General features: G+C 33.6%; 2 protein-coding genes across 2 annotated transcripts; one reads left to right on the top strand and one right to left on the bottom strand.

Moving 5' to 3' along the window:
- The first annotated feature begins 326 nt into the window (after positions 1–326).
- Positions 327–2,473, top strand: LOC131052591 (protein translation factor SUI1 homolog 2). Its single transcript, XM_057987179.2, has 3 exons — positions 327–477; positions 576–835; positions 2,150–2,473. The coding sequence occupies exons 1-3, from the start codon at positions 441–443 to the stop codon at positions 2,192–2,194; spliced, it is 342 nt and encodes a 113-aa protein (XP_057843162.2). The 5' UTR covers positions 327–440; the 3' UTR covers positions 2,195–2,473.
- Positions 2,474–12,367: 9,894 nt separating this feature from the next.
- Positions 12,368–15,177, bottom strand: LOC131052620 (homeotic protein knotted-1). The gene is made up of 5 exons (XM_057987225.2): positions 14,206–15,177; positions 13,699–13,815; positions 13,117–13,360; positions 12,857–13,014; positions 12,368–12,753 (listed from the first exon to the last, which is right to left on the bottom strand). Exons 1-5 carry the CDS (start codon positions 14,662–14,664, stop codon positions 12,661–12,663), a joined length of 1,071 nt encoding a protein of 356 aa, XP_057843208.2. The 5' UTR covers positions 14,665–15,177; the 3' UTR covers positions 12,368–12,660.
- Positions 15,178–23,689: the final 8,512 nt, after the last annotated feature.

Genomic DNA, 23,689 nt, shown 5'->3' with positions numbered 1-23,689 from the left:
TCAAGCAATGTTGGAATATATGGAATTGTGTTAAAGTAAAAGATTGGAATAAGAAGATTATTGAAATTGTGTAGAATTCAAATCATTACAATGCCCTATGGGCATCCCACTTTGCAAAAGAGAGCCCAATGCATCTATTCTCTTTCTACAGAATAATAACCACATTGACTCTACAAGCTCATGACAGGTGAGACAAAGGATGGTCCATAGATATAAGAAGATGGTTATTCGTTTTGAAAGGGAATAGTTTCTAAAAAATGGAAATAATAACAATCTTTTCCAAGGGATGATTCCATTGGATTGGAAAGAACCTTCAATCAATGGAGGAAAAGCTTTCACCGTGTTCTTTCTCTCTATAAATCAACATGACCAGGCCTCTAATCTTACCATAGACAAACCATCAAACTTGCAATACGAGGAGGATTGAGCTTTGTTAATTCATGTCAGACTTGAATATTCATGTCCCTACCTCCTTTGGTAGTGCTAACTTAACTTATGTTTATATATGTGTGTGGGGGGGGTATTGTTCTTTAGTTAAGTGTAATTAGGGTTTAATGTGGGTGAATTGTGTGCAGACCCATTCAAGGAGACAGAGATTGAAGGTGGAGCAGCAGGAGTCAAAGACTATGTTCATATTAGGATTCAGCAGCGTAGTGGTAGAAAGAGCTTGACCACTGTGCAGGGCCTTCGCCAAGATTGCAATTATAATAAGATTCTTAAGGATTTGAAGAAAGATTTCTGCTGCAATGGAACAGTTGTGCAGGATGTGGAGATGGGTAAAGTTATTCAGCTTCAAGGGGACCAGAGGAAGAATGTTTCCCACTTCTTAATTAATGTCAGTATATAAATCTTCAAGCTCTTCTTCTTTCTTCTTGTCTTACATTTCAGGTTGGTCTGTAAATTATTTTATTGTATTGAATTTTGATGTTGGTTTGTAGATTATTTTGTTTTTGTGCATTGAATTTTCATGTCAATTTGTAAATTATCTTTTGTTATTGTGTATTGAATTTACATTTTGATTTGTAAACTGTTTTGTCATTGTGTACTGAGTTTTCATGTTGGGTTGTAAACTGTTTTGTCACTGTGTATTGAATTTTCATATTGGTTCATAAACTATTTTGCTATTTCTTGTTATCGCTTCTGATTTAGATTGTGTGTGTTTGTCTACATCAACGTTTTGGATCATACTCTATGATTCATCATCAATATATTTCGTGTATTGAAGTTTCATCTTAGTTTGTAAATCATTTTGCTATTGTGTACTGAGTTTTCATGTTGGGTTGTAAACTATTTTATTTTTCTGTACATTGAATTTTCATGTTAGTTTGTAAACTATTTTTCTATTGTGTATTGAATTTTCATGTTGATTTGTAATTTATTTTGTTATTGTATGCTGAGTTTTCATGTTGGTTTGTAAACTGTTTTGTTCTTGTCTATTGAATTTTCAACCATTTTGTTCTTGTGTGTTGAATTTTTACGTAGGTTTGTAAACTATTTTGATCTTGTGTATTGAAGTTTCATCTTAGTTTGTAAATCATTTTGTTCTTGTGTATTGAAGTTTCATATTTGTTTGTAAGTTGTTTTATTCTTGTCTGCTATATTTTTGCATATTGCTCAGTAAACTATTATGCTCTTGTGAGCTGAATTTTCATGTTGGTTCATAATCATTTTTTTATTGTGTATTGAGTTTTCATGTTGGTTTGTAAACTATTTTGCTCTTGTATATTGAATTTTCACGTTAATTTATAAACTATTTTACTCTTTGTGTATTGAATTTTTATGTTAGATTGTAAGCTATTTTGCTCATGTATTGAATTTTCATCTTAGTTTGTAAACCATTTTGTTCTTGTGTATTGAATTTTCATATTTTTTTATAAACTATTTTTATTAATCTTGTGTTGTATTTTTCCATGTAAATCTAAACTATTTTGCTCTTGTTAAAGTATTATGTTCGTGTATGGAATTTTCACGTTGGTTTATAAACTATTTTATTCTTTATATGTTATATTGATTTGTAAACCATTTCACTCTCATGTATTGAATTTTAATGTTAATTTTTTTAACTATTTTATGTTTGTATGCTATATTTTTCACATTGATCTATAAATTATTTTGTATGCTAAATACTTAATTGAAATTTGTCTGTCAGGCTGGGCTGGTGAAGAAAGAGAACATCAAGATCCATGGCTTCTAAGGTTTGAAGAGTCCAGTCTACCACATGAGTTATAAGTTCTTACTATAATGTGTGTTTGCTTACTATTGAAAAAAGACAGTGAAAATATATGTAAATTCTTTCAGCTGGGGATGGCAGCTTGTTTAGTTTTGATGAATATGAATATGATGCAGATAGCATCGTAATAAAGGGTTATCTGGATTTCCAAGATATTTATGCTATTTGAATGTTATCTTCTTGAAAAAAAGAGGAAAAGAAACTGAAATAATATAAGAAAGAATATACCATATCTTATATCAATGTGTGCTTGAATTTTAGCATTTCAATGCCTGCATAAACACTGAAGCACTTTGGTTGCAAGTATTGGCCAATTAGCATACGCTACCATAAAAAGTGTGTATTTTGTTCTTCCTTTATCTTTTATATTATTCTGTATGGATATTTTTAAATGTACAATTTAGATAATTATTGATTTTAATTTAAAATTTAATATTATGTTATATAAAAATTTTAATTTCATTTTACTATTTTTTAAGATTGTGCTTTTTGGTATTGTATTGTGTTTGTAATAAATTTAGTAGATTGGATGAAAGGTGTAATCTATATTTTTAGTTATTAAATTTAAAAAATTTAAGTTTAAAGTCAACAATTTTAATTTGAAGTTGTTATTAATCAATATGAATTTTGAGAATTCAAATTATGTGTTTAGAATTGTGTGTTTAAGTACATCATCTTAAGTCATGTAATTATTGATTGAGAATTTGTATTCACAAATTTGATTATGCACATCATATAATTAGTTAATATCAATATCAGTTTGCTTTAGCCTAACGCAGTTACTCAACATCTGCTCTCTAACTATTTGCTTCATCTCAATTATGGGTCATGTAGTATGATTTGAAATGTTGATGATGAAAAGTATCACAAATAGCTCAAAAACTAGAAATGAGAAAAACTAACATTATGGACTATGGAAATTACATGACTTCAATACTCAACATCTTTCTATTTCTTCTTTCTCAATTTCAATCGTGTTCAATTCATGAGATTTGTCAGTAGAGGAAATAAACCCAAAATCTTAATGACAAGAGAAACCACAATAAAAAAAGCACTAAAGCACCTAAAAAATTATAGAATATAATATGCTAACTATTCCATAATAAAGGATGCAATACAGCAATTGAAATTTGAGTGCATGGTTAGTGAACTAGAGGTAGGTATTCATGGTATATGACACCAAGAGATGTAGATGTACAATCAATATGGGCTAATGAGATAATGCATGTGTAGTACAAGTCTTCACGAAGATAGGAAGTACAAACACCTTTACTAACTATGTGTTACTTCCCTAAGTAGATGCTTACTATTGTGTAACATGAAGATAACACCTACCTAGGTAAGAACCTACCCAAATAGGCTTATCCTACGTGCACACTAATGTAAGTACAATAAAAAAAATTATAAGAAAATCAAAATGCTCTAATACACCTCCAAAAACATAGTTTAGGTGGATGGAATGGCCCATCAAATATGTAACCATGTTATATACCTATATACAAAATGATTTATCTCAAATGATGAGAAGGATAAAACCCCATGCAAGAAAAAACTTCCCCCAAAGAGAGAATATCAAAAAAGAGCCTATGCGTCTCCTTGATAAACACTTGTGACAACTTCAAAATTGTAACCTCATAATTTTTAAATCATTAACCAAAACAACCATTTGAATGCTAATAAAAAAATACAAGATGACAACAATGTGCAAGGTATGTATGTCATATCTAATAATATTCACCCAATATGTAACTACCACTCAAGTAGTACAACAATAAGTACATCTCAAGTACATTGTAATAATATGTAAGTATTGCAAGTATGTATTTAAGACTCAACAATTTGAAATTGCATCATTAAACTAAAACAACCATCTATGGTAAGAATACAATAGACCATTAAATCAACCACACATGTACAAGTGATCCAAAAATACTTTACATCATCTATTGATTATGCGTTGCCAAAAAAAACAATTGAATGCTAACGAATTATACAAGATAAACTTTCATGACACGGTATTACACCAATGTGCAAGGTATACACATCATATCCAATAATATTCATGAAATATATAGCTCCCACTTAGTAGTACAACAAAAAGTACATCGCAAGAACATTCCGATAATATGAAAGTATTGCAAGTATGTATTTAATACTCAACAATTCAAAGATAATGTCATTAAACTAAAATTATAATCTATAATTTAAGAATACAATAGACTATGAAGCCAACCACACAGGTGTTGGGAAATAAACAAATTCAATACTAAATATTGTGAAGATCGATCTCTATCCAATAAACCAATTAAACAATGAGATACAAGGATTGACAACTACAATATGAAAAATTGAAACTTATGTGCAAATCTAAAAATTAAGTTGCCCTAATGTGGAAAATCATGATTAGATCCTTCTTCTTACGATACCAAAAATCATCCTACATATCATATTTATTATCCTATCTTATGTGGACCTATAACAACTAAGAATAATGTTCAATAACATCACTATAAGATAGTGGCAATGAGGCACAAATTAGCAACATGAGAATACCACATAACATAGGATTTATGTAGAGAAACCCTTGCGAGAAGGAAAAAACCACCACGAAGAGAGTCCAACTATAGATTATCAATAATAAATGTGATTACAATACATTCACTTGCATTATCCTCTCTGCCTCCAACCTGGAACCACTTGTGTACCTATGAACAACCTCCTTACGCCTCCCACTTGTCATTATTCCTATAGATTAACTCTATATTTAAGTGTTCTTCATTGTATTTCTTATTACATCCAAAGAGTTGAATTTATAGAATGGCTAGAGCTCCAAAACCACTAATAACTTAGGTGTCCAAAGAAGGCTCTTCATTCCAAATGGGCTTTTCATTCCAAATGACCATAGCCCTTGGATTACCTCCACAAAAATCAAAAGGAAACTGATTTTGACTCTAGTACTTTCCCTCCAATTTGGGCACCCAATCTTGCAAGATAAACATTACACTAAATGTAATAATGATGAAATACCAATAGAAACCTATTGCATCTTCCAAGCCTCCACTTGGAGAAGCCAAAAAGGTCACTCATTTGTCCACTTCCTAAGTCGTTAATTATCTCATTCTATGTGTCCATATGTGGGGAAAAAAATATTAAATAATTATGTTCACAACCCACCTTTATCGATACTAGTGGAACCCATATCTCCTTGTGAATGTACTACAAACAATAGTGAGAATAAATATTAGTTATATATTTTCCCTATACATCCTAAGTTCCTTAGAATACTTTCCAATGATGATGGAACCATGTCATAGTATTTACAAGGTAGATGACACCTTAATGGGTTAACATTCTCCCACTTGACAGCATACTTTGTAAATACACCCATAGGAATCACAAACAAGCAAAAAGTATCCCTTAGCCATTGATGTACCATCTGAATCTTCACCATGTTCTCATGCTCCAACAAGGTGCCTGCAAAAGCAACCATGATAACCACAAACAAGAAAAACATTCCTAACATCCTCACGCATGCTACACATTGAAGAAAAAAGAACATGCCAAGGTGATACATATCAACTTTCATTGAAAACAGACATGAATCTTTACATGAACATAAGCATATTCAAATGATAAAAAATTATCTGAGTAACTACCTTACTCATACCACCTAGAACAACAACCACAACAAATTTCATTTCATCCAAGATAACCATAGCTCAAACCAAGGTATACCAACATATATATAACTTCATGCCATCAACATATCAACTCTAAATTTGCAATCAAGTCTCTATATATCCATCCTCCTATTTCAATGTAGCATACTAATGCACAAATGACAACAAACAAGGTCAACAAACGAATTTTGCATCAACACTAAAATAATCTCATGGATAAAGACAGTACACATTTGAGTCATTCCACTGTAAGAAAATTGCTAGCTAATTCATAACCCACATAACTTGTAGATCATAATCCAATAAAACATAAAAATCTAGAAACTCTCACTACATGAGTAATGTAGAATGTGAAAATAGATCAAAACATACCAAGTCTAATTATAGTACTTCACATAGAGGATGTGGCCAATTCCTCTATTACATAATGTCAAGGAAACATTCAATGATCTACAAATCCTGCAGCCAAATATGTTGCAATACCTTTCTCACCATCAATCTACATAGCTCTCCCAACTTCTTCACACTCAACCATGTGAATAAAACATTCAAGAAGAAGAACAAGACCAAAGAGAGAACCTACAAATTAAACAATATCCATATTACAAACCAACATGTACCAAATGAAACATGGTATCAATATATACAAACCTCTCATACCAAAGGTAGATCAAACAAAACAACCATTCCCACAACACAAAGAATATTCCTTAATCCACAAACCATTTCATGTAACTCCCCAAACAGGTCCTTAGAACTAGATCCATAGCTCAATACCAAAAACATAGAAACCAATGGTGCATCTTCTTCTCAACAAATCCTCAAAACTATTATATTCAAGACTAGTTCACATGAGAAGAAAAGATACAAAAATAAAGAATGCATCTAAAAATGAGGTGGGCAATACCTCTCAGATAATTCATCTACTGAGTAGACCAAGAGTGGGAGTCAATATTGTTATGATCACACAACACCAAGCAGTTAAATCTTACAATAAATGACAATATTCTTTGTAGGTCCATAATGGATTCACATCCATAACCAAGTGTAGGCTCCTCAATTTTTTATTTAAAATCCTCATCAACGAGTAACCATCTCAACACACGGTCCCAAAAAACATGAGATCTTGTAGCCTCAACCAATTCTCTCATCTATATCTGAGATAACCAATTATTTCATGCTAACTTCAAATGCAACCCTACAAAATCATGAAGCTCCAAGCAAATTAATAATACTCAAAATAAAAGAGAACCAACAAGACCATTGTAAAAGATTCAACAATAAGATCATGAACATATCATTACATCATTATCTAACATCTTCTAAAAAAAAGATCATATGATCCAAAGATCATTTCATAAACTCACACCTCACCAAAGACTCAAATTCCTCCATGGCAAACCAAGATGTCACCATCTCCAAACCACATCAAGATAGCCATCCATCATCAAATGATAAATCTATGCACCATCAAAGTTCTCACTTAACTATGTATCCAAGCTCTCAAAGCATCATGATAACCATCTCCTAATTGAAGATCCTTTATGGCACCCCAAAAATCAAAGAAATCAATACCAAGAGCTCTCAAAGGAAAGATCCAAACCATGATCTCCAAATCAAGAAGATACAAAACAACACATCCTTTGTCAATAGAACCAAAGGTGTCAAACTCTCACTACAATATGAAAGTGGAAATCAAGAGCTTCGCATAACACTAACACCAATTTAAAATACCATCCATCTTCTAATCAAAGATTATCCTTGGCTCGCTATATACTACAACCACAACAACTTAGAACAAAATCTTGAAACAAGGAAGATAGAACACATTATGTAACTGCATAAAATTCCCCACTAAAAGTGACAACAAGTTATGCATGGCATCATGAACAACACCAAATTACCAAAATTCCACTAAAAGTGAACAAAGATTCTCATGCACCATAATCTACTACTAACATTCAAAAGAACGTTTATATTAAGTAGTCCTAAAAACTCATTTTCTCATTGCAATCAACATACCAATATAATAATGATGATCAACAAAAAGGCCTACCAAATTGAATTTTCATCAGAGAATTTACAAGATCACCACATAAGCAACATCTCAAAGGAGAAATACATAACTTCAATGCTCAAATCTCAAATAATTGAAATATTCAACCCCACTATAGTATCCCACATAATAGAGATAATTATTCATAACATGTTGATTTCCAAGACTCAAAACACTAGAATCAATGCTAAATCTAATTTTCTAAACAAACCCACATAGGACTAACCATAGATTAATAGGAAACCTCTAAGAAGCCATGCAAACCTATAAATATCTTCATCTAGAATACTCTAAATGCAGCCTTATCATGGATCTACATACCACATAATTTAATTAATATGTAAAACTTGCAAAAAACATCTTTTTAAATTTGACATCCACTTGAAAATCTAGACATTCAAATCAAACATGTCAATTGAACAATGGAATAAGCATAGACCTACAAACCAACAACTAAATACAAGAGAGTATTGCAACTCAACAGGAAAACCAAGTTTTTTGGGAGCCTAAAATATATGAAACATATCAACTCCACAACTCAAAAAAGTCAGTGGCTTATCTTCCAATTCATTCATATAACCAAGGGATAAAACCACGATCCCAAACAAGAACTCCAATCTGTAGTCTAAATAGTGATTTTTTCTCCATGTAACAGGATGTCAATACCCATCCAAAATGAACACCTTCTCACTACACATGACCACAAGATAAAGGAACAAAACCACCGAATAACAGGATACACACATATCATAAAACAAGAGATCCAATTTACCAAACCATGACCAGCTCCATGAAGATCCACAATCTTGAGCTTCAAATGCCCAACATAGACCATATTGACAATAGCCATGGCTTCCAGACTCACAAATTTGTGCAAAACAAATTTAACTCATTGAACATTCATCATAGCCCCATAAGCCTTTCAACAACATTTAATTCCTTCTAATAGATTCCCACGAGCTTCCCATTATAAGAAGTCGAAAGTAGATGAATACCCTAAACCAATTAAACCTTCAACTCTAATAGAAAATGTTGAGAAATAAGCAAGCTCAATAACACATATTATGAAGATCAATCTCTATCTAGTAAACCAATCAAAGGATGAGATACAAGGCTTGGACAACTACAACATGAAAATCTAAATTTAATATGCAAATCTCAAAATTTAGTTGCCTTAATATGGAAAACCATGATTAGATCCTTGTTAATGATACCAAAATTTATCCCCCACATCATTCTTAATAATCCTATTTTATGTGAACTTATATTAGGAAAGGATAAAGAACAACATCACCATAAAATAGCAATAATGAGACTTAAATAATCAACTTAAGAACACCACATGACACATGATTTATGTGGACAAACCCTTGTGGAAAAAAAATCCAACAAGAAGAAAGGCCAACTATGCATTATCAACAATAAATGTGATTACAATGCATTCACTTCCATTTTCCTCTTTGCCTCCAACATAGCTACACCTATGTACCCATGAACAACCTCCCTATGCATCCCACTTGTCCTTGCCCACCCTTATAATTTTATGACAAACCCTATATTATGTCACAAAAATCACAAAGAGATCCAATTATAAGAAAATTTCAAATGTAATCAAAATTAATCATTGAGGTGGTCATAGGATGTATTCATTTCTCTCAAATGGCCACAAATATAACTAGGAACTATTCATTTTACCATTATTGGTTGTGTGCTCAAACAATATGTTTAGAACTAATCATTCTCAAGTTTGAATGTGGATCATTGATTTTGATTGATCACAACAAGATCAATGATTAGGATTGGTCAAGAAAATTTTGAAAATACTTCACACGTCTTAAAAATGTTTGGACCAATCATAACACACCATGTGAGACAACACTTTATATACAGCATCAAACGGTTAGCATCATGTGGTGTCATTATATACTTTTGTATTTTGGGACCCACCATTTTGACACCACAGGACTGCAGTAAGCATTTTCCTTCAAACAACCAACTAAAGTGGGCCCTGATATGTGTTATAATTCCATGATACCACACAACAAGTAAGAATTGACATCTCTAACATTGCAAGACTATGCAACCAATCAAATATTGTTGAGTTGGATGAAGATCACATTCCATCTTTAGAACAAACGAGGCCCACTAGATAGGTGTTGCCATCATGCAACAATGCAGCTTTGACAGAGTACAAATCTTTAGAGATCATAGGCATGCACCTAGCTGCCACAAAAATTAAAGCATTGAGACTAGATAGTTACTAGGAAAGGGGGCTAGTAAATGCAAGACTCTTGGCACTCAAGGTTATAGCTTAAAGATGGACGACCAGATATAGCAATTCAATGATGAATTATAACATAGGATTTAGGTATTTAGAAAAACTTGCTATTTCTTACAGGATTTCAACACTTAGGCAAAATTGCAAGGGTGTGGTTGCCTAAATAACCTAATAAATTTGTATGGGTACCACCACATCAATAATATAGTCTATCAACACCTCAAAGTGATAATCTCTGCCAACTTAGACCTCCTTCATAACCCCAAAAAAATATCCTTAACAACGCCCAATAGTTCAATCGCATAGATCAACCAAAAAATGTGTATTCGATAAAACCAATAGGGATGTATGCCACACTCCTCAAAATAACCCATCAAAACTAACATGCATATCTCAAGATCCATATCCATGAAAAGATACCATAAAACATAATTCATCTAAAACTAAAGTGAGAATACTTATTAAATTATTACCCACTAAGTAGATCATGAGTGGGGAATGAGATTGCTTCTCTAGGAAATGCCAAGACCTACTAACTCTCTCTCTAATAAAGATTCATCATAAACTTGCGTCCATATCTAGGTTAAGGCCCCTTCGTCTTCTTGTTGAAAACCCCAAAAGAGTAACTATCTCAACACATGTCTCTAAACCAAAGAGAACTATCTCAACACATGTTTCCATGACTATTTCTAAAACATCAATATTGTCCAATGTACCTTCCATGTGTTGAAGCATAATGGGTAACCATGCAACCATACATTGCATGTCATGCTTCATGCTTCACATATGTACTCCAAAGAGAGCCAACACAACCACTAAGCATGTGCTTGATTCTACATATTCAAGCTCACATAAATACAATTGTTGTCTTGGCAAAACCGTGTGTCTCAAAAGTAGCATGAGCACATAAAATTATTAACCCCAACATTTACTTTTTGATACTAAGCTTTTCCAATATTAAATGTTTTTCTAATGTGCAACCCAGACATAAATATCTAATCAATGTCACCATACAACTTTATAAGCTTATCTATTTTTAATGCAGCTAAACACATCTCTAAGTTCATTTATTTTACATAATTAAAATGTTTTTTTCTTATACATGGTGTACAACATCCTTTTTATTAACAATAATTAAGTATATAATCTTATCTATTTTTCTTAGTATATGGTAATCTAATAAAGAAGGTAATTTTAAGCATTTCAATAAAATTGCTTACTCATATTTCTCCTAGACATAGTTTACAAGATGTTTCTCTCTTCCTATCTTCTAGGACACTGGTAGAGTGAACTATATTGAGGGTGTCACTACTTTAGGCACCCTCTTATCTCTTAGTACTTTGCTTCACAATGAAGGGTGCGCCTCATGCAAATGCATGTATGCTATTTGTGCTTTTCTCATGCTTAGTTTAGCTCTTTTCTCCTCACACATATACTAATACATATCATCCACATGTCATTGGTCATGCACATGTCACATTACTACTATGTGAAGTTTTTGGTTTTAAAAATGTTAGTTATGCTTAACTAATTTTTGTATATAGTTAATTATGTGCAATGTTATATTTGTTAGCATTGCATTGTGTGAGCTTTATATCATGTGCAAGCAAACATGCTTTTAAGGCTGGTAGGTTTAATCTATGGCATCATGCCTACACAATGTAATTGTGCATGCAATTTTGTACTAGATCACATAAACATACACTTCCACTGTCACAACATTCTACACTACTTTACAATCTCAAACGTGGTATTTGGTCTACACCATGAAAGACAATACAACAAATAAAAATAACTAAACGACTGTCTCTCCCCTTTCATGTTCATTCATATATTTATTATTACATCCTTCTCGCTAAATTCCTTTATTAATATTTATTATATTTTATAAATTATTTTTTAAAACATTAGATAAAGATACATGTATAAGATATGTTTTTAATCCCAAAAAATATATACAAATGAAAACAAAGTAATGAATACAATCCTACTATTATATTGAATAAAAAACTTTGATTTTATAAATTTCATTATTAAAAATTAAATATAAAAAATTAACACAAATTACACAAACAATTGTGATATACATATAGTGGCACATAGATGTACCATAAAGCTATAACCTAATGGACTCTGAAGAGAAGCTCCTCTTCCTTAATATTTTGACACTCAAAACAAAAACATGCAATAGAGCAGTACATCTAATAAGGTAGACCCAAATTCCTACTGTAAAAACCTAAATACTGCAATCTTAGCCCTATGAACCACCAGTACTGTTCCCTAGCTATATATAACTCTATACAAACAACCCAATCTATACTAGTGTAAAATGACTACAGTAAAATTAGAAAATATCACATAACAAATGTGCGTTGCACTTGTATCAAATAATTTGTCTTCCAGATTTGTAAGATGGCTAGTGCAATTTCTTCCTCTGGTTGGAAAACCAATTTTCTATTTGCTTTATCTCCAGCCCTGTCCTTCTCACGAATTCTACTTTGTCATCCTTCTGCAAAAATTTCAAACAACAATAAGCATGAACAATACTTGATTATCTGCATATACAGTAGATTTGAATGCAGCAGTAGAGCTTAAGATGAACATATGATTACCGAAGGATAAGGATTGACTTCATGATTTTTGTCCCACCATTCTTGAAGGATCATGGTAGCTTCCTCTGGAAGCCTTGAATACCTTTTAGTTCTTTGAGAATTAAATTCTTCCTTGAGTTCTTTGGTGACCTTGGAGATTTGGGTCATTTGATGTTTTGCTGTACAATACCCAAAACATGTTCATGATCAACTCAAACAAAAAACTAAAATTCTAGCTACCAAATTTGGGGAATGGAATTTCTATCAAGGCAAATACTTACTGGTAGGTGGCTGCTTTCTTTCTTCCACCATTGCATGTATTGTTGCATGAAGTTTGGCTTCCATGTCCATTGCTTGTGAACTTTTTTGAGGGCCTGAAGAGCATACTCTGTTTCTAAGCCCAGATGGGTTTCTCATTCTTATCACTTCCATGGTTTTTTCTAGGGTTTTAAGAAAATCTTGAGTCTCACTGAAAATCTTAGTCATTTCTCCTCTGTGAGATTCCAGCAAGGCACAGTATGCTACCTAGAAATTTCATTATTCGTTGAATCAGTCTAATTAGTTAGTATATGGTGACATTTTTAAATAGATGATTTCTGGATTTGACTGTGTAAGATTTTTTTATCAATGTTCTGGAGCATGCTTCATGATTGTGATGATAGATCACGGATATAATCCGAAACATTGAGAAACAAATCACATAAATCCAATTAAGAAATCATTTCTGTAAATCTATCGGAGACTGGGGAAACTTCATGCATTTAATTGGTGACATTTTATTGAATTGATCTAATTAGTTAGTAAATGGTGAAAAAACTAGCTCAGAAAGGAGAACAAGAAGTTGGGATAGTAAAGATAAATACCATGAATTGGTCCAGGTCTGAATGAGATCCAATTGGCATTGATGTTGTAGACAATGCTCTGTATTGCTCTTCAAGCTGATCTAGTTGAGCTACTGGAGTTTGATCTGACACTCCAACCTGAGTACATGCATATCCAAAAATTCATTATCAAAATACATAATGAGAGGGTCCAGTGCATCAAGAGTTTGTTGCTTTGCTTTTGGATTTTACTGTGTGATTTTGTTTGCATCAACGTTTCGGATCACATTCTATGGAATCATAGAATGCGATCCAAAACATCAATGCAAACAAAATCATACATCATAGAGTGTGATACAAAACATCAATACAAACAAAATCATACACAATAATGAAAATTTAGAACAGTCTATGTTGTTCAAAAGATTTTTTGTTATCCTAATATAAACTGAACAATGGTAATTTGTTCACTTGCAAAATGATCTTTATTAATTAGTTTGTGGGTCACCCAATGTACATTATGTTATACACCTAAATCTACAGGAATACCTTAGAGCACTCAATTTGTCCAGTGAGAAACCTCCTGAAGAGTGGATGAGAATAGATGTGTTCTGCCTCAATAGCATGCTCTGGATTCCCATGGGGGGTGTTGGAAGCACAAGCACTGTCAACAGAATCAGAATCTTGATCTTGATCAATGTTCCTGCTTCTCTTTCTCTCTTCCTCCATTGAGGGATTGATGTCATCAGTGGAGCTCCCCACTTCCTCAACAGCCTCAGGAGGAGGCCTCTGACCTGTGGGAAGATAAAACCCTCCATGTCCTGCCTGCAAAGGCCTAAGCCACTGGGCCTGCAGTTCAGGTGCCAGAAACAGGTTTGACAGTTCTTCACTGTTTTCAAAATCTTGCAGAGATAGCAGCTTATCCACAGGATTACTTCTTTTTTTTCCTCCAAGGACTCTAGTCTCAGAGGCTACTGGATTTAGGAGATGGGTATTTAAATTATCCATTTAGGGTCATTCAAAAATTTGAAGAGATTGAGGAATCTCATAAAATTACCAAGACATTTACATACATGTAAAGGACTTTTTTGTTTCCAATTAATAGACACGAGCAGAAAAATGGAAGAGAAAGGCTGAGCAAGAAATTCCAGAGACCCAAAATCCTCTGTATTGAGCACAAACCCACAACAACTCTAACTAATTGAAATAAGAGAGAACACATGCATTGTGGCATACCCTTCAAACTATGATTTTTTCTCTGGGAAGTTTGCTTTATATTTTTCCAATACAAACCATCCATTCTACACTCCCCTTTACTTTCAGAAGCTGAATGGTTGTAACGAAATTGTTCCTCTTCCTTTTGGGCTTTCAAGAATTGATGTAAGTAGGCAAAGAACGAACACTTCTATATATTTGTGAATCTTTTCCAACATATGTATAATAAAGTGAAGCGTTACAGAAATCCATTTGCCTTCGCTTTGCACTTTGGTGAGCAATCAGCGTTGGTTATGGCAATGGGAAGCACACATGATTTCCCATTGACCAGTCTGATAAAGTGAAGCCTACAAATACTATGGTTTTGAGGATAATCCTTAGCATGGATGAATGATTGAACAAATTGTATAATAGAAGGAATGTAGAAAGAATTTGAAATACATTTTGAAAAATAAAAATAAAAATTTATATATATATATTTTGATCTAATTTATTATTGTTTGAAAAAAACTTTTTGTCATATAGTTTTGTTTTGTTTTGTTTTTAGGTATATTGAAAAGATATTTTACAAGTTGTACGAATGTTTTAAAATCATAGATAATAAAAATAAAAAATCTGCATGTGTTTAAAACAAATTATTGTCAGGTATCTGACTAAAATTCGTCATTTGTTTCTACGGATTTATTAAATCCAAACTTATTCGGGATAATATCATTGCTCTTTGAGAAGGATGGAATGGGTCTGATGCTCCAAGCAACAAGCTCTCTTTCTAAAAATTGTTTTTGCCAAGGCCTATGACCACATCAAATGGTCTTTCATTCTGGCTATGCTAGATGCTCTCGGGTTTGGTCCTCGCTTTATTCAATCTATGAAAATGCTCTTTGCGGATGCCTTTGTGTGCATCACTATCAATGGTCATCGGTTTGCAACTTTGAGGCTTCATTGTTCTATCTACAAAGGTTGTCCTTACTCCAACTTTGTATGTTCATGATGTTAAAGGATTTGGGTATTTGTTGGCAAACTCTATCTCCTTCAGGAGGGTTAGAGGATTTGCCCTATTTGACTCACCCAATCAATTGGCTAATGGGTATTTTGAGGAAGATTCTTTTCTCATGCTCATTGAAGAGGAGAAAAATAGCAAAGAGCCCCTTCGATGCCTCGAGACTTTTTGACTAGCTTCTAGTTTTGCCATTTTTGACATAAAACTCAGTTGATATCGTCATTCCTTCCTTTCATGCCTTCCCGGTTTCTTGGGTTTGGTGGAAGTGGATTGGTCATGGAAAATCTTTCAATTTTTGGGCATTCTCTCTGCCTTTCAGGCCTCTCTTGTGGACCTTTAGAATGCAGTCCTTGCAAGAATTGAGAAGAACCTCTCTTATTGGATCACTAAGTTGCTTTTGTTGGCTAGTAAATTTCAGGTTTTCTCTAAAATTCTTCCACCCACTCATGTGTATTATTAGTCTTGTTGGACCCCTTCTAACACCTCCTATATGAGATTAGAAAAGCTCCTTCATGATTTTTCATGGACCTCTTCTAAAGACCACAAGGGTTTTCATTATGTTGTCTAGGAGTTTTGTTGCCTCCCATGTGACTTAGGCGGTCTTGGGCTTCTTTCAATCTAGGGAAAAGGACAGGCTCTTTGTGCTAAATAGATTGTGCATGTTATTTCTAGTAATGAAGCTTGGAAGATTCTTCTCTAGCATTGTATTTCTTCTAGTTTTTTGGCCAATTAACCTGCCTAGAAGGGAATTGGATTTTAAACCCTTTTGGTTAGAAAGAGGTTATTCATATCGAGAGACTTTTGTTGCCAAAAGTATCTGGCATGCTTGGGAAGTTGTTAAGCCTTGGCTTTGGTGGGTTGGCTCTAGCTTTCAAAATGGGTTATCTTTTAACGAACACAACCTCTAGTGGTCTCCTCTCATTTAGGTTCAAGGAATTCCCCTAACTCGTGTGCCTTGGGTTTGTGTCTTGCGATTTAATAAAAAAAGCATTTGTATGCCCTAAGATTTTTTCTTTAGAGCTTCTATGAACCTTCATTCTTGGGAAGATTTGAAAGCTCAAGATTGACTTTTGTGGCTAGATCGAGAGACATTTGACATTGTTGTGGCGGCTTTTCCTTTAAATATGCTACACAAAGTTGACATTCACTCTATCAAACATTGGTGGAAGGATTGGCATTGGTCTCCCAACACCACTTTCTACAATTATAACTCACATTTGGGATATTATTGGCTCTCTTTACACCTTCCTCTGGTGTATGCTTTAAATCTTTAGCGACATTTGCAATCACCTCTTTCTATTTAGCAATGTTGGTTTCACAAAATCTAGTCAGCTGTCATTAAGCCTATTCTTGCACATTTCGCTTGGTGTATTCTTTTCCAAGGCTTTCTTCTAGCCTCTCACCTTAGGCATATACAGATTCTAGACCCTCATTATCTATTATATGGCCAACTAGAGTCTTTCAAACACCTCTTCTTGTTTGTTGTCATGCTCAATTTTTGTGGAATTGAATTAATAACTTCTTTTGCCCCTTTCAACCAGATCCTTTTTCTTGCCACATGGTTCTTTTAGGGGATTGGCCTCACATTCCCTTCAAGTATACCCAAATCTGGCATGCTTTCATGGTTGAGATTCTTTTTTCCTTATGAAAAGATAGGAATGTTATTATTTTTGCTCACAACTCTATTGATATGTTTGTTTTTCTTTGCACTAAAGCTTCTATTTGTAATAATGTTATGCTTCAAATTTAATCTCAAGCGAATAAAGTGGTACTAGAGGTGGCCCGCCTCTAGGAATTACTTGATAATTGGGGCAATGCCTCTTTTACTACATATGGCCAAGGTCCCCCTAAATATCGATGTTTCCCATGGCTATTCTCCACCTCATGACCACAAATGTAGCCAGATCTTTTCAACTCAACATCGATCTCAAGCTCCTCATTGCTCCTATGGTGGCAGAAGTGTCTTGGCTCGACAATGCTCTGCCTCTCCCCCACGCGAAGGTTTTGCCTCTGAGCAACCTTCAATTGTGGCAAGGTTGTCTACTAGTGGTAGCAACTGATGGTTGTGAACTAGTAGTGGTGGTGGTTGGTTAAACTCTTTTAATTGACTACCTCGATTGGCTTTGACGATTTCACTTGCGAAGAATGAAGATAAAGAGGAGGGAGAGGCTAATGTTAATGATCCTATTGGTAATATGTGTTATCATTGATGTAAACCTAATGTCTGACAATATATATTATCATTGATGATTGTTGATGGTGTTGTTGATATGGGCATTGATGTTGTGGATATTGTGTTGCTATGGTTTGATGAAGTTGATGTTCTTATGTTTGAGGTAGATGTTATACAATACAAATGGTTGATGGTTGCAATTGCTTTGGTGTGTAGACGTCCACCTTCTTGGTGTTTGATGTCTACATTCTATGTGAAGTGTTGATGTGTAATAATAATATGTTGTGGATTTCTAACATGAGGATAATGATGGTGTGGATGTGTTTTCCTTGGCCTTGGCACTTTTGCTCAGGTTAATGTTGTTTCTAGAATGTTTTCAGTATGAGGAGATGTGATATGTAGGAAAGAGTATTTAATGTATAGTTGGAAGAAGTTTTTCCATTCCTCTACATTTGATAATTTGGTCTTGTGGATTTAGACATAAAGTTTATACTCCATGGACATTGCATTGCTATCTTTTCAGGTTCCTATTGTTGTTGTTGATGTGGTTGGTGATTGTTGTTTGTTGACATTCTGGCTATCTATCAGAAGTGAATTTGATTGGTGCAAAAAATACTCAATATTTCTGCACATTGATGTTTTTGGTGTTGTGACTTAAAGGACATGCTTTTAATGTTTTTGTGTTGTCTCAGTTCTAGTTTCAAGTGTTGAAGTGTTTCGCAAGAAGTTTTATGGATGTTTTGTTCAGGATTGTGTCCTTGGCATTCTGGCAATGAAGTGTTTTGTGTTTATTTATGTTGTGCCAACATGTATAGATGTGATAGTGAGCAAAAAGTATTTGTGAATGATGTTGGATGTTTTGAGAATGTCCCTATGTGCTCCACATGATGTTGAATGTTCTGGTTTGTGCTACATTTTGTTTGATGTTGTCTTCTGGGTAATTGTTGTGATTTGGTTGACAAAGTTTTATCCTTCAACTTGTGTTGTGGTCTTAATGATATATGTCGACCTTGGAGAATGAGTTAAGTTGTATTTGAGTCCTATATTTGGCGTGTGCGGATCCACATTGAGTTTACTCATTTGAATGCTATGTTGTTGGGCCGACTAGTCATGTGCTACATTGTTTATCTACACATTACCTATTTATCATCCTTGGATGATGTGTCCCAACGTGTATAAGTTTTGGAGCTACTTAGAGAAGTCCAATATGATGTTTTAGGTCCTCTCTATCTCTTGGATTGGACATTCACCATAATTATGTTTAGTGGCCGACATAATAGGTCATATGCTTATCCTTTTCTCCTAGCCAACCTAATTGATGAATGTGATGAAGAAGATGGTATACATAGAAGATCAACTTAGTTTTGTGATGTAAGCAAATAAATCAGAGTATGTGTGAATGTACTTTCATAATCATATCACTTGCAGAGTTGTGTGATGATAGTGATAGTGTGGTGGTGATTGATGTTGGAGTTGGCTACTTGTGGTAGCAGTTCAACTGCAACTTCTTACTTGGAGAAGACTTTATCTTATTGATTCAAGTGTTGGGGTATTGTATCTTGTCCTGGAGAAGTGATCTTAAATTAGCAAGTCTTTGTATCTTGCCCTAGAGCAGTGATCTTCAGTCTACAAGTCCATTTGTATCTTGCCTTGGAGCAATGAGATTTAGTTTGCAAGTCCTTTTGTATCTTGCCCTAGAGTAGTGAGCTTCAGTTTGCAAGTCCTTGTGTATCTTTCCTTGAGATAGTGCATCTTAGCCTGCAAGTCATAGGTGGCATTGTGCTTCCTTGGCAATGAGCCTAAAACAAAATTCTAATTTCATTTCATATATTGTGAGTTGACTCTCACTATGGTTTTTTCTTGTTTGGGTTTTCCACATAAATCTCGTGCTCTCTTGTGCATTGTGTTTCTTTTCTCTATTCTTCATTTCTACTAATAAAGTGAAGGATAAGTTGATTATGTTTTGAAACGACAAAGTTAAGATTAAATGTTTTAAGGTCTAGACTAATTCACCCCCCTCCCTCTCAGTCCTAAGGTGTGTTCAACAAGTCCCAAGTTGACGTCACCCCAGACCTCGCTAATGTATGGGGTAAACCAGATGAGCGAGATCCCCCTTCGCCTCCCATTGGCATTGCTCTCATCGCTTAGTTTTATTTCTTGTTATTTCCATTATGTTACTTTTTGAGCACTTTCCATGTGACTTTGAGGAGAGACCTCGTGTCCTCCTATATTTTTTGTGGATATGTGTATATTTATAAATTAATAGAAACCAACGTAGATATTCATCAAAAAAAAGTGTGCAGCAGATTTCAACATCATAATATACTAATAGAGAACTGGAATTGTTGGATTGCATGGAATTTACGTATGAAATTTAAGTTGTTTTTTCAAATCTTAAAGGCGATTTTCATTAAGAATTATATTTTTTATAATATTGTGTGCATATGTCTACATCAAATTAATAGTTTTTTATGGGCAATGATTACAATGGTATAACATATGTCATATTTTTATGTTGCTTATGTGAATGGATATGTAGGGGTGGAGAAATAAAATGATATTGTCTTAAATTTATATTAATCTAAAGGTAAAAGAATAATTAACACCAATAAAGCTTTAGATAAATGTTTGAGTTACTATTAAAAGGCAAAAAAGATGTAGAATACACTTTTTACACCTATCTATATGAGAGGGGGTATGTGCAAAAATTAAATTAATCACATCGTTAAAGGAAATAAGCACAAAAGCAATATAACACATCATAGTGGTTTAAGTGGAGAAAACTCTCTTAAGAGAAAAACTCCACACTCTAAAGTAACTCAACATATTATTCAATAATTAAAAGCTTACAATACGCTTGTAGAGTCTAAGTTTTCACACAAGTATCACCAATAGGAGATCTAATATAATTCCAATAGCATAACAATACCTGCAAAGCTCATTATAAAACTTATATTTAAGCACCCAATAAATAAAAGAAGCAATACACGAAACCATCAAATAGTAATTAGGAAAACATTAGGTAAAATCCATAAAAATGGGGTGCCCAAATCTCAAGATGAGCTCAAAGATTAAAAATAATGTGTTCTTTATATCTATTTTAAACTCATCACAATCCACTCACCAACTTGGATGATATATTATTTCTATTGAAAGATGCCTTATAATATGTCATAAGTTAGTCAACAAGTATAACTACATCTTATGACACTTTTATGTATCATACATGCTCCTCCATTTTTTTATTTGAGATCCCAACTTTTAGAGGCCATATCTTTTGATCAAATAAGTCAATTGAACCCATTTTTTATAAATTAAATGTTACAAAATGATCCATGTCACAATAACTAACCTGCTTTGAGGCCCATTTTGACATTTTTTGAAAATAGATCACCCTCTAGGTACCTTCAAAATTATGTGTTTGTGTTTTATAGCTCAAAATTGTATTTTTTTAAAGGGTGGTCCCACGATAATGGATTACAAATCTAGCACACACAAAAAATCCAAGTAGTCCCAAAATATTTTTGCAGCCACCTTTAAATGAAGGTACTTGTGTTGTCTTCATTTAAAGGTACTATCTTCATTCACATAAAAGTTGATGATATAACCACAAGATCCGAGAATCATTTGCAAGCAAAACACCTATCACACAAAAGAGATCAAGAAAAAATAATATGTTCAATAACAACCTGAGAAATTTGTATTACTACACACAAGTATATTGAGATACAACATTGGAGATACAATTATAATGAATCAATGAATTCTTATAAAAGGATGAATGAAACCCCGAATGCAAAATTGTTTAACATTATTAGATACTGAGAGGAGGGGGGTGAATTAACATATGCAAAAACTTAATCATTTTTAACCATTTACTTAACATTCATTCCATCTACCTTGTGTATGAAAGTAAATAACTAAAATCACAGAAGCAACCACACATGAACACCAAGATTTTTACATGGAAAACCCAAACTAAAAACTACGGTGAGAACTATCTCACTATATGAATGTCTAAGTTACAATGCTTAGGCTAGAGGCCAAGGAGCTCACTTCCCTTGAGAAGAGTTGCATAACTAATGCACATGACCTTAGGGTAAGATACAATAAGGACTTGCACTCATTGAAGATCACTTCTTCGGGCAAAGATACAAAACATCTAATAGAATAACATCAACATAATTGAACTGTAAGGAACCACATCCACTGAAATGTTGATTACAGTTTACTTTCAAAACATATCATGAACTCTCTTCATAACTGCTCTACTATAATTTTAGATCCATGTACTACTTCACATTTTCTTTTCACAACACTTACAACTTATCTCTTTCTTTCCACAATTATTCCACCATTTATATATCATTTGAAACCTCAACAACATCAATTAAGTCAACCTAATTAAATGTAAGGTGTAAATAAAAATAGTTGGTCCAAAAAAACTCCAATGAAATACGGAATGAAAAATGAGATGTGTGAGGCATCACATCATGTCAGCACACCTTCATATTCATCCTAAATCATCGTCCATAGATCCACACACAACTACCTAGACCAAAACATTATAGGTCTAGTGCAAAAGATAAAACTATTAGAGCGCACGACCAAAACTTTACACAAATTTCAATGTGCACCACTAGAAGTATTTGTGAATGCCCAAGATAACATCAACAAATATCCACAACAATGAATACTCAAACTACATCACCAAAATACTAGAAAGTATAGGAATGAAATGCATACCTGTACAATGCTATTGGAACAGTCATACTTGACTAAATACCAACTACAGATCTTAGAAACCACCACTAAAGCTCTAAAAACATCAAGATACATCAGTATAAGCCTTTTGAAACAAATGAAAATAGATTTCACACATCTGCATAATTGCATTTCTATTCTACTATAAATGCACTATACCAGACCACATCTAAACTAGGCAATGTAACCAAGTTACACATCTGGATCAACATTATTGCCCTTTCTTCTTTTGATAGTGGACTGGCTACCATATCTAGTATTTGAATACTTATATTTGACTCTTTCATCACTGCAGCCTTCCTTTTCTTTGTTAATACCTCCAAAAGTTCTTTGAGAAATTTCTCTTCAATATCATCTATGGATTTGTTAAAGGTAAGCATATACTTGATTATTGCCTTCTCAATATTCTCCTTATCTATCAGAGGTGCATCTGCATACATCCCAATAGAGAACTCCAATGAATCATGCTCACATATCGCATTCACTAGACTGTCAAGATCCAAAGTTTGATAATTTGGATCATCTTCAATTTTCTCCTTCGTCTCCTTTGGCTTCGTAGGCAATTTCTTCTTGACTTATTTTCTTCTCTTGGTAGGGGTCACTTCCAGAGTGAACAATGATCTTTTTCTTCTAATTAGAGGATATGTGCCCTCTTCTTCTCCTTCTTTACGTCTTCCTCCTTATTCCTTTTCGAACTTGTCCAAATATTAAATTGTTCTTTTTGTACATCCTCATCCAAGCTACTACTTTCTACTTCTACTTCAGGCTCCAGATCATCTTTCTTTCTTTCAGCTTTTTTTTTCACCTAGGTGTCGTCTTCTCACGTGTTATTGACCGAGAAGGGGTTCCAAAGGAACCTATATTTATCCAAGGGTAGATGG

Source organism: Cryptomeria japonica, chromosome 10 (assembly GCF_030272615.1).
Source record: "Cryptomeria japonica chromosome 10, Sugi_1.0, whole genome shotgun sequence".
Lineage (NCBI taxonomy): Eukaryota > Viridiplantae > Streptophyta > Pinopsida > Cupressales > Cupressaceae > Cryptomeria > Cryptomeria japonica.
Note: the sequence above shows the minus strand (reverse complement) of the source record. Positions and strands in the feature narration are given on the sequence as shown.